The following is an 11,917-nucleotide window of genomic DNA, read 5'->3' on the forward strand; positions in this document are numbered from 1 at the left end:
GTTTAAAAAAAAAAAAAAAAAAAAAAAAATTGTCAAAACTAAAATATGTATTTTTAAAATAAGATACGGATGATTAATATTGGTGGACCTTAAAATAAAAGGCCAGTAAGGAGTTGTCTTGTTTTTTTGAACGTGAGGGGCTTATTATAACGGTCCGTCAAATTACCTGCGATGATCGACCGTCTCCGTAACTGAATGATGGCGCGAAAAGTTTCGAAGAAAGTAGGTGATGACACGTGAAGTCACCTAAATCTGACGATAAGTTTTGAAGAAACCTGAAAACTGAAAGATTGGAAATGAATTGGACTGGGAGATGAGGTGGAGCGGCTGGTTAACATGAGGGCATATCTACTATTCTACTTAATCCGAATGCCCAACATTCCCCACTTGTTGAAAAAACCTTAAATTTAGTTAGATGAAATTAACAATTAGAAAGAAACTTTCAAACTTTAAATATCTCTCAAGACGTTGAAAATAAGATATATAATCACTTACTTATCTGTTGGTCAAAGCTAAGACCTTTATAGTCCATTGAAGGAACGATTGCATGATTAGGTGACCATAATTTCAAAGCATCGTAATATGAATCCGAATAAATGACCAAACACATCGCTGTTGCTATATAAGGAGCGTGACAGAAACATCAAAATGTCAGATCCAAAACCGAAACCGAATCCCAAGGAGTATACTTGAGGTGGAAGTGGAACCATGACTCATAAGTTCTGGGAGACTCAACCTGTTGTGCAGTTGGAGGATATGGGAGACACGACTTTGCCTGAAGGCCCAATTGAGCCACCAACTTTGGTATCTGAGGTCAAGCAAGAGCCGTACAATTTTCATGAAGACTATGAATGGATCACATGTGATATGAAATCTGATGACATGTGCTTAGAGGTCTACAACTTTTTCAAGGTTCACTATGCTGAGAAACGTAACTTGAAGGTCCATCCCTCGAAGGAGTGGCTGATGTGGGCATTGTGTCCACCTGGTTATTACCAGAACTGGCATGTTGGAGTCCGTGTCAAGGCCACTAAGAAGCTCGTTGCTTTCATCAGTGGGGTGCCAGCAAGAATCAGGGTGCGTGATGAGGTTGTTAGCATGGCTAATATAAATTTCTTGTGTATCGACAAGGATCTCAGGTCTAGGAGACTTGCTCCTATCCTGATCATGGAGGTGACTAGAAGGGTCCGCTTGAAGAATATATGGCAAGCCGCTTATCCCTCATGTGATGTAGTCTCTAGACCAGTCACCACCTGCCAATACTGGGGCAGAATGTTGAACCCGAAGAAGCTAATTGATGTTGGATATGCAACCCTTGGTGAAAGAATGACTATGTCCATGACCGTCAAACTTTACAAAGTACCAGATGCACCGAGCACTCCTGGGTTTAGGGAAATGGGACGAGGTGATGTCCCTGCTGTTACAGAGTTGCTCAGGAAATACCTTCGCCAGTTTGGAGTTGCGGCTTACTTTGATTCAGAAGATGTCCAGCACTGGTTTCTCCCGAGAAAAGATGTCATCCACACTTACTTGGTAGTAAGCCCTGAAACTTATGAGGTCACGGACTTATGCAGCTTCTACACTGTTCCTTGCACTATCTCCGACCCTGCCTCTGGTAACCCGAAAAACACAACAGTTCAATGTGCTTATTCTTACTACAATGTCGTGACACAGACCTCATTTCCCAAGCTGATGAATGATGCGCTAATCGTCTCTAAGCAAAAAGGTGTCGATATTTTCTATGCATTGGACGTGATGCAGAATGCGAGTTGCTTTACAGAATTGAAGTTTCGTCCATCAGAGGGTGCTCTGCTTCACTACCATCTCTATAACTACCGTTTGGGAAGTCCATTGAAGCCATCAGAAGTTGGGCTTGTTCTCTGGTAAGCTTGATCCCACTACTATCTCTATAACTACCGTTTGGGAAGTGCATTGAAGCCATCAAAAGTGAAGTCGGGCTTGCTCTATGGTAAGCTTGATCTAATATATCTATTAAATAATTGGCATCTTATATTGTTAGAGCCTTTTTATTTGTTTGCATGTCTACAAAGTCAAATTAATGTTACTGCGTTTTTCCTCTCAACTATCAACACAAACAACAAAATTTGCCTCAGATTTGTTTTGGAACTTTAAGGTAGTGAAACTGATGATGCTTTTTATCAATAACATATTGGCACATCAAAATATTGTAATGGTATAAAAGTGTAAAAACAAAAAAAAAAAAAAAAAAAAAAAAACTTCCCAAAGTTTTAGAGAAAATACAAAAGCAAATCTTGGAACCATTGATGTAACAGTTCTCCAGTCTCCACCAAGCTTACCTAATAGTACAAGTTAGTTCAGTTTCTTGACCAAGAAGAAGTATCAAAGGATCAAAATTCTGAAACACTATTTGCTATGAGAGAGAGAATTAACGGGAATCAGATACAGAGCTCCTTGACTCTCTCTTATGTGGCAGTTTTTAGGCGAGATTTCCTTTTTTACAGGTGAAAGTGAGGGAACAGTAGTAAAATAATTGTTTTACCTCCTGAATACCCCCAAACACTTTTCAGTGGGTCAACACCATACTTGTTGAAGCTCGTGGACGTGAGAACTGACATCCTAAAAGAGAGTTGTGCAATTAAAGATGAAGTAGTAGTTTAGCACCTGATGCTCCGAGCGTGTTTCTATTAGAGACTCTCTCTATGGTAAGGTAAAGTAGTAAATGAAGACCAACCATCAATATTGCCAGAGCTGCTCTCTCCATGTACAGAGTGTAGAGATGAAAGAGACAACATATGAGCCCAAATAGTTTTTTACTACATCTCTGGTCTGAGGTGAATACCATATGCGCTTTCACAGCTTATTCATTATCCTTGATAGGTTCCAAGGCAGCCATGACCACAGCTGGTAATGGTATGGTGCAGAACATTACTATAATAATCTACATTAATATGTGAGTATCTATCACCATTCACCAGCACACATATGTTTTGAGAGTTTTCCTACAACATGAACCACAATATTGTGAATCAATTCCCTCTGAATAGTACTAACTCAAACAAACACTTTCTCTGAAACTAATAGAAACCTTTACACTTATTTGTACAGAACATGTCTTAAGCTTGCAAACGAACACCTTTATGGAAACGAACTGGTGTTTTTTTTTTTTTTTAACAAGGGGTCAAATTTTGCTGGTCTTGCAGTTAAAAAGCCAGTCTTGCTGGCCTAACCCAAACGGATTGCAGATTTTAGCAGGTTATACTCGTGGGTTGGTGGATCAGATTTTAGCGGAGCTGACTTGGACATAACTTTTATGTCCGCGGGCTTAGCGGACCAGCTCGTTGCGGTCCAAAAAATAGAATTTGCCCGCTGCTAACGATCCAGAGACGCAGACCGGCCCGTTTGACATCAACTTGTTCCAAGACGAACCCAAATTCAAATACATAAATAGTACATTAAACATAATAAACAAAGAGGATAAAATTAATACTTTTTTCTTCAGATTAATTGCTTCATTCGACGCAATTAAAAGTCCAAATTTTTAGCTACAAGTCACAATTACACCAAATGAGAAATACAATTCGAAATCATATACAACGTTTTGCATCCTCCAGGCGATGCCGTGCGTGGGACCTGTTGGAAATCAATCACTGATTAATTAATGGGACAGGAGCATCATCGGTTGTGATTAAGGAGAGAGAAGAAAAAGAAGAGATGAAGATGTCGTAGTTGAGAAGAGGAAGAGAAAGCAGACAATTGGGCTTTTAGTTAACTAAGTCCATACATACTAATGGGTTGGGTTGTTGTTAGCTCACTAAACTATATATATAGGTTCAAAATCTTTTTCTTAAAAGACAAGTGTATAATGAAAATAATAATAGTCTTTATTGGTAACGGCTGTTACTTTTGTCTGTAAAGACTTTGATTTTAAATTTTTAGCTCCAGAAAATTTGGTTGTAGATGTTTTGACTGTAAAAACTGTTATAATGTAAACTCCGTAAGTATGACATTGATCGAAGGATAATATAGTAGCCGGAGGTAGACCGTCTCGTGGTAGGACAGCCGGCCCAGTCTCCGTCCGTGTAAGTAACCAGATCAGTAACGGACGAACGATGAATCTGTAGGCCGTGAGAGATAGTGCCCTTAATGTAGCGGAGGATTCGCTTTAAAGTAGTGAAGTGTGATTCCCGCTGGTCGTGCATGAACAAGCACACTTGTTGAACCGCATAAGCAATGTCCGGGCGGGTGAACTTAAGGTACTGAAGTGCGCCTGCTAAACTTTGATAGAGTGTAGGGTCCTTGACCGGAGCATCGGCATCAACTGCAAGTTTGGCTTTGGTGTCCACGGGTGTAGGGCTAATGTTGCAGTTGCTCATACCTGCACGATGGAGTATGTCAGCGGCATAGTTGTGTTGACTCAAGAAAAGACTTGCGTCGTTCCTCTTAACAAAAATTCCAAGAAAGTAGTGGAGTAGGCCTTGATCCGACATCTCAAATTCAGTGCTTAGGGACGTGATTATGTGGCGAAGAAGTTTCTCGGATGAGGCAGTAAGGACTATGTCATCAATGTACAGGAGAAGGTAGGCAATGTCACGGCCGTGGTGATAAATGAAGAGCGATGGATCCAAGATGCTCTGAGTGAACCCAATGCTTCGAGCGTAGGTGGAAAATCGAGATTTCCATACGCGTGGTGCCTGCTTAAGACCGTAGAGGGAGCGACGAAGACGACACACATGATTGGGAAGACGGAAGTAATGCGTAATTAAAACGGAAATACTAATACAGAATCATAGGATTAAATGACCTCATTAATTCCTTATTTGGGTATAAATATGAAACCTTGTACACCTAAAAAGGGGAGGACATTTTGTTGATTAATAAACAATTTTTTTTATAGCAAATCTTATTCTCTTTAGCTATATTTTATATATAGCGTTCTTCTTCATTATATTTCTTGAGGGATCATAACTTACTTTGTTCCCTAAAATACTTGAGTGGAGTTGTCGGTCAAATATTTTATCCATAGTGTCGTTCGGCACCATAAAATAATTAGTGTTGTCGATTGTGGGTGTCGTGCGTGGATTATGTTATTTTGTTGCATGGTTTGATTGTTTTGTGATTATTGATTATGATCGTGTCTTAATCATTTGTGTGTATAGTCCAGTTGATTGGAAAATAGTCTCATTAAGTATTTATTATAATATTTATCTTTGGTTAACAAATCGCTAGACTCTAATCGGGTGGCTGAAGTGGATCTAGCGTCTAGCAGGAAAATCAGGGATTAATCTAACCTAATTTTATGTATATATATATTAGTTATTTAGATACAAACTACATAAATTAGAACTGGTGTATTGGTTTCGGCTGTTGTTAGGGCTCTAAAAAGTCATGAGTTTGAGCCCCTACACATATTCGGCTGGTTTTTTTAACTTAAGTCTTAATGAAGGGTATAAATCATATTTTAGACGAAAATTATGAAATTATTTTTTTGAGATTTGAAAATAGTAAAAATGATGAATACTAGACAATAAATTGGTGATTGAAAATTTCGTTATAAACGTTACAATAAATTAAAAATATTGAAATGTAAATTAGTATATTAAGACAAAGAAATATAATAACTTGTTTCTTTATTTGAAAGTGTGTCGTCTACCTTTTTCACAAGATAGTTTTTACTTATAACAAAATTTTAATATATCTCTTTATCAAAATTTATTTTACTTGTATTTTAAAATTAACCTCGCACATCGGGTGAGACATACTCTAGTTTTCTTAATAAACATATCTAGACCTAATTAATCACCATGCATGAGATCCAATACATTTTGATGGCTTCTTGACTTAAAGTTACGTTACAATCTCAAATTGTAAATCTTCATATCTCATGAGTCTCCAATAAATAAGTCAAAGAATTTTTGTTCCTTTCTTTTATTGTTTTTGTTTTAAACTGTGCTTACATGGAAACAAGATATACTTTAGAAAACATCTCTGGTTGGGAAAATATGGACAGGAACAATGAAACATATTAGCCAAGTCTGCCAAGATATCTATCTATTTGGGATGCTCAACGTTATACACTTAATGACTTAATCATGGTAACATCACGTGTATCTCTATCTCTTGGTTTCTTGCTTCTCACAATCGGACTTTATAGAAGCATTTGATTTAGTTTTCTAACCCATGTGGGATGACATACTTTCAATCAACAATGGCTCACACTATGTAATCTCTTATATATAATCAGGCCGGCCCACTGGGGAAGCAAGTGAAGCAAGCGATTCGGGCCTCTAATTTTAAAAGCCTTTTTACATAGAAATTTCTTAATCAATATATATATATAAGGTCTGTTTTTTTGTGTAGGATATGTATAAGAGTTTTTTTATTTACATGTAAAAGACTTTTTTTCTTGTTGGATATGTAAAAGGCTTTTAAAATTGTGGAAAACCTAAATCTTTATAAAACACTAGAGCAAAAAAAAAAAAAAATCGGACGACGTTACGGCTTCTCTCTGCACATATGTGAGCGAATTTGGTTTTCTTTCAAGTTCAACTGTTCAAGTCATAGTTATTTTTGAGGTTTGTTGTTCGTTTTACCTTCCAATGTGTTGTTTTCCTTTGTTGAATTAGTAAAAAGAAAGTTTTGCAAATTTGATGATTAGTATTTAGTAAAATTCTAAACTGAAATCAGAAAATCAATTGCAATATTCTTAATTTGCTTTGGTTTTCCGTTTTCTGTTAAAATATTGTCAAAGGATCAAAGCAATTATGCAGAGCATTGGATTTGTTTTTCGTTTGGTTAGAATTTAGAAATATTCTTCTTTCACGTTTGTTTCAGTTGTGACTTGTTTCTAATTGTGACTTGTTTGGAATTATTTTAATTTTATAATACTCTTCTCCGTTTTCTTTACTTCCTTAGTTAGACTTAGTTTATAGCTTTTGACATTTTGTAAATTGTAATTGTTGGTTTGTGTCATTGTGTGCCATGATTGTGTGTTTCTGTTTATAAATCTTTTGCTTGTTGTTTGTTTCAGTTCGTAGAAAGATGCCACCATTAGGAGTAAAAAAAAAGAAGCCATCTGGAATCATAAAGAGTCAACCAACGGGACATGATAAAAGAAAAAAGAAGGCGAAACAACAAGCATACATCAAGTCTATAGCAGGTTCTATGTTCAAGTATGTAAAGAAAGTTGAGAAATCTGGTGAAAGTTCTAACAGAGATGAGGAAGAAGAGCATCATGAAGATGTCAATAATTCTGATCAATGTCATCTAGATGAGACTGAAAATCAAAGTGAGGAGCAAGAAGATATTTCTGATATTTATGATCCTGGGAATTGGAGAAACATTGATCAAAGATTGAGAGATTTGTTGGTTAAAAATGGTCCTGCACAAGGTTTTCAAGTGGTTATCGGTACCCTAAAGATAGTATTGGTAGGCATTTTTCTCAAGCATTCTACACAAGAGAAATGGTCAATGGAGAGAAACAGGATAGAAGATGGTTGGTATACTCAAAAGCTTTGAATAAAGCTTTTTGTTTTTGCATTCAAAGCTTTTTTGTTTTTGCTGCAAGTTGTTTAGACATGAAGACAGTGGTGGTAACTTGGCAAGTACGGGGTACAATGATTGGAGAAACTTTTCTAGAAGACTAAAACAACATGAAGTTTCTCACGATCATGTTATGTGTATGACACGCTGGACAGATTTGGAGGTGAGGTTACAAAAAAATCAGACAATTGATAAGTATGCTCAAGAAGAACTAAGAAGAGAGAGAAGCCATTGGAGAGAGGTATGATTGAGGATATTTGCAGTGGTGAAAACATTAGTTCAGAGAAATTTGGTATTTCGTGGGGATAATGATAAGCTTGGTGAAGCAAATAATGGGAATTTTTTGGGTCTTATTGAGATGATTGCAGAATTTGATGTAGTGATGAGGGAGCATATTAGAAAAGTTGAAAGGAAGGAAATCTATTCGCATTACCTTAGCCACAAGATTCAGAATGAGTTAATTACAATGCTTGTTATGGAAATCAAAGTTATGATCATCAAGAAGATTCATGAGTCAAAGTATTTCTCTATTATTTTAGATTGTACTCCGGATATTAGTCACAAAGAACAAATGACTTTGATTATCCGATGTGTGGATGTCTCTACAACATCAACTAAGATTGAGGAATTCTTTTTAACATTTCTGATTGTCAAAGATAAATCAGGAGAAGGGCTGTTTTCTTCTCTCCAAGATGCATTGGTTGAACTAGAGTTAGATATTGATGATGTTAGAGGGCAGGGATATGATAATGGAGCTAATATGAAGGGAAAGAATAAAGGAGTTCAGAAGAGGTTGTTAGAAGTTAATCCAAGAGCCTTCTTTACACCATGTGGTTGCCACAGTCTTAATCTTGTGTTGTGTGATATAGCATCTTCTTCTACAAAAGATGTGTCTTTCTTTGGAATTGTTCAAAGAATATATAATTTGTTTGCCTCTTCAACAAATAGGTGGGATATATTGATAGAGGTGGTTGGAGGACTAACTCTTAAATCTTTGTCTCAAACACGGTGGGAAATTCATGTTGAAAGTGTCAAAGCAATACGGTTTCAAGCCCCAGAATCAGAGAAGCTTTACTTACCTTGGCTGAAAGTACTGATGATCCGGGAACACGAAGTGATGCTGAATCTCTTGCACTAAGTGAAACACATGGAATTGGAGGTTTCGAGTTCTTATTTGGTATGGTTATTTGGTATGACCTTCTCTCTGTTGTTAATAAAGTAAGCAAGAGCTTGCAGTCAGAAAATATGGATATTGATGCGGCGATTCACCAATTGAAAGGACTTGTGTCATATTTTAAGAAATACAGAGAGACAGGTTTTGAGGAAGAAAAGTCTAAAGCTACACAAATTGCAGCAGAAATGGAGATTGAAGCTACATTTCCCGTGAACAAAAAGCGTATCATTAGAAAAAAGAAGCACTATGATGAGGACAGAGAAGTAGTTAGTGAAAACGTAATATTAACGCTAGAGGAGAGATTCAGAATTGACTACTTCAACATACTTATTGATCAAGCTCTAGTTTCTCTTGAGTCAAGGTATGAACAAACTTTTGGATTTCTATTTGACTTAAAGAAACTGAAATTGTCAAATGATGATACTTTGAAGACATCATGTGTGAACCTAGAGGCTGCTCTAAGGAATGATATGGTTTCTGACATAGTTGGTGAGGAACTGCTTCTTGAACGACAGGTTCTACGAGAAGTAATACCAAAGGAAGTTCAGAAACCTATTGAAGTGCTTGATTTTTTGAAGAGAATGCAAGGCTGCTATCCAAACACAGAAATTGCTTATCGCATATTGTTGACCATTCCAGTATCAGTTGCCACAGCGGAAAGAAGTTTCTCAAAGTTAAAGTTGATAAAAAACTATTTGCGGTCTACCGTGTCACAAGAGAGATTGAATGGGTTGGCTTTGCTATCAATTGAGACGTCTATGGTTGAAAAGCTTGATTATGTGACATTGATGAATGATTTTGCAAACAAAAGTATAAGTAGAGCCAAATTTCGTGATTGAGAGTGTATTGTTTAACTCCTTTATGGTTATTCGACTGTTTTTGGAATTTGTAAACGTTTTTTTGTAATATGTGAAAAGGGCACATTTTAATATTTTTGGTAGGGTAATTGTGAATGTGGGGCCAGTACTGTATATAAGTTTAGATCGTTATCCCAAGAAGGTAGACTTTTCTAGGTAATTAACGAACTAACGTTGAGATGAAGAATGCCAATATCAACGCAGGGATATCTTTGTTGAGAGAGTAACTAAATTCGGTAATACTATCACTATTTATGGGCCGGGTTACTATTACTACGTACATCCAAGTTGTACAAAAAAACAAAAAAATGTTACTATTACATACGAACAAACGAGGATTATGCGATTGCTGCTGAGAGGTAACATTCATCCCTACAACGCTATAACTATGTTGGACATTATAAAGAAAAATTACATTGTCGGGACATTTGCATATACATTGAAAAGTGACGACATTGTTGGGACCGACCAAAAGAAATGAGGCTGAAGTTACTTTAACCGGAATCAAAGAGAGTATCTGTTGGAGGATCACATCAGGGAAAGAGCTGACTCAGTTTAAATCTTCTTCTTCGCTTAAATCGGAGCAGTGGCTTAGGACTCTTACGAGGAGGCGGAGGCACCGTCGTCCGCCATCGTTATTTGCAAAACTTTGTTTATAAGACGTACGGCTTTTTAAGTGTTACAAAATATGCCCCAACAATATTAGTGGGTTTTAAAAGCCCATTAAACACTACAACAACAAACCCAATACAGTAAAAACATATTGTTGTCCAGAGTCCTCCAAACCAGAGGTTTAAAGTGTAGCTTTTTTCTAAGTGAAAACCAATAAAGTTTAAACTGTATGAATATACATATATATATATATATTAAAAAAATGGGATTAGTTAATAATATAACGTGTTAATTTGCCAATTAACCATATAGAATAGAATAATTTGCAAAGAAATAGGAGTAGTATAGTCAGTTATTTTTTTTTTATTATTCTTTCAACCTTGGCAATATACTAATAAGCAGAAGGAACACGTGTGGGTAGGGGTAAACTTGTGTGTGCACGGAAAGGTTCAACAGTCTATAGCCATATACTGAATGAACTAACATTGGATCCTGATGTATAAAATAAAGTATTTCACAAGATCCAAGCCATGCAGTCTTGTAATACTCCCCCTACTACTACTAGTCTCCCCTTCCCCAAGTTTTATTTTAACTCACATTAATTCACTTTTTCAATATTTATTGCTAGTCATTTCTTTTTATCACCCTATTTGAATTTTTAAAACTTACGAAAAGAAAAAGAAAAAAGAAATCATGTATCAAACCATTTTTTACATGACTAAAAAGACTGAGTCATCATTTTACCCATTCTTTCATCTACAATCTCCATTACTTTCGCCGACCAAAGAGATAAACTTTTTAACAACTGAACTTCTTTTTATTGAAACAAAAATAGACGTTAAAGGTACATATGCAAAGAAATCAAAGTTTTTAAAAAAGGTTATAAATACCGTTTTTAAGTGGAAAGGGTATACATTTAAACATTATATTATATCCCATCTCACTAAATTTTTTATTAAATTATTATTAATTTTAGTTAAATTGAAGAAAAAAAATGATGTGGCACGATAGCTACTAGCTAGATAGATAGGAACAGTTGTTAACAATAGAAAAGCAAAAATTACATTTGCCTGGTCACCAAGTCACTCACAACATGTATATTTTCATTGTTTTCGTGTTGACAAAACTACCCTTCCTCCTCCATCACGTGGCTTGTTGGAAGAGATCAACCTATTTATGATGTTCAATTCTTACTTTTTTTTTTTTTGTTTTATAAATCAGTATCATCCTTTGGAAAAAAATCGCCTTGTTAAGTGAATATAACAGTCAGTTCGCAAAAAGTACATTAATAAGGAGGAAAAAGATAAATAAACGCAAAAAAAGAAAAATAAAAACTAAAATAACAGAAAGCACGTGCAGACACGCGCCGTTGTCTGCTGTAAAAAGCAAATAAACAAAAATAAAAATTGAAAAAAGGGAATATAATCCCAACGGAATCAGGTAATGATGAGATCCTCTTTTTTACCACTCCCCCTCCCCCTCCTCCTCCTCCCAAATCAATTCCTCTCTCTCTTCCTTTTTTTTGTATTTTGAATTTTAAACTTCTCAATTAAACTAATATTTTCATCTATATTTATTTCTCTGAAAATTAGTACTACTAATTTGCAACTTGAACATACAAGAAACAAAAGTAACCCAATTGGAAGCATTCAAAAAGTCTATTTTTAACAAAAGATATATAATAATTGTTAACTATATTAAAAAAGTACATACCAACCAACTGTATGATTTATATATATCCCTATGCCACATA

At 35.8% G+C, this 11,917-nt stretch overlaps 1 protein-coding gene and 1 pseudogene across 2 annotated transcripts; both read left to right on the forward strand.

Annotated features, from left to right (window-relative positions):
• The first annotated feature begins 520 nt into the window (after window positions 1–520).
• Window positions 521–2,083, forward strand: LOC104777874 (glycylpeptide N-tetradecanoyltransferase 1 pseudogene; annotated as a pseudogene). The gene has a single exon (XR_015594479.1). The product of XR_015594479.1 is annotated as a glycylpeptide N-tetradecanoyltransferase 1 pseudogene (transcript).
• A 5,796-nt stretch (window positions 2,084–7,879) lies between these two features.
• On the forward strand, window positions 7,880–9,534 carry LOC147947735 (uncharacterized). Its single transcript, XM_087507426.1, has 2 exons — window positions 7,880–8,196; window positions 8,613–9,534. Exons 1-2 carry the CDS (start codon window positions 7,880–7,882, stop codon window positions 9,532–9,534), a joined length of 1,239 nt encoding a protein of 412 aa, XP_087363552.1.
• The last annotated feature ends 2,383 nt before the right edge of the window (window positions 9,535–11,917 follow it).

Source organism: Camelina sativa, chromosome 3 (genome assembly GCF_030686135.1).
Source record: "Camelina sativa cultivar CO46 ecotype springtype chromosome 3, ASM3068613v1".
In the NCBI taxonomy this organism is placed as follows: domain Eukaryota; kingdom Viridiplantae; phylum Streptophyta; class Magnoliopsida; order Brassicales; family Brassicaceae; genus Camelina; species Camelina sativa.

Coding starts and splice junctions, on each gene's coding strand:
- LOC147947735 (XM_087507426.1), top strand. CDS start 7,880: ATGATTGCAGAATTTGATGTAGTGATGAGGGAGCATATTAGAAAAGTT. Junction 8,197..8,612: donor GATAAATCAGGAGAAGGGCT/GTTTTCTTCTCT, acceptor CTTGGCTGAAAG/TACTGATGATCCGGGAACAC.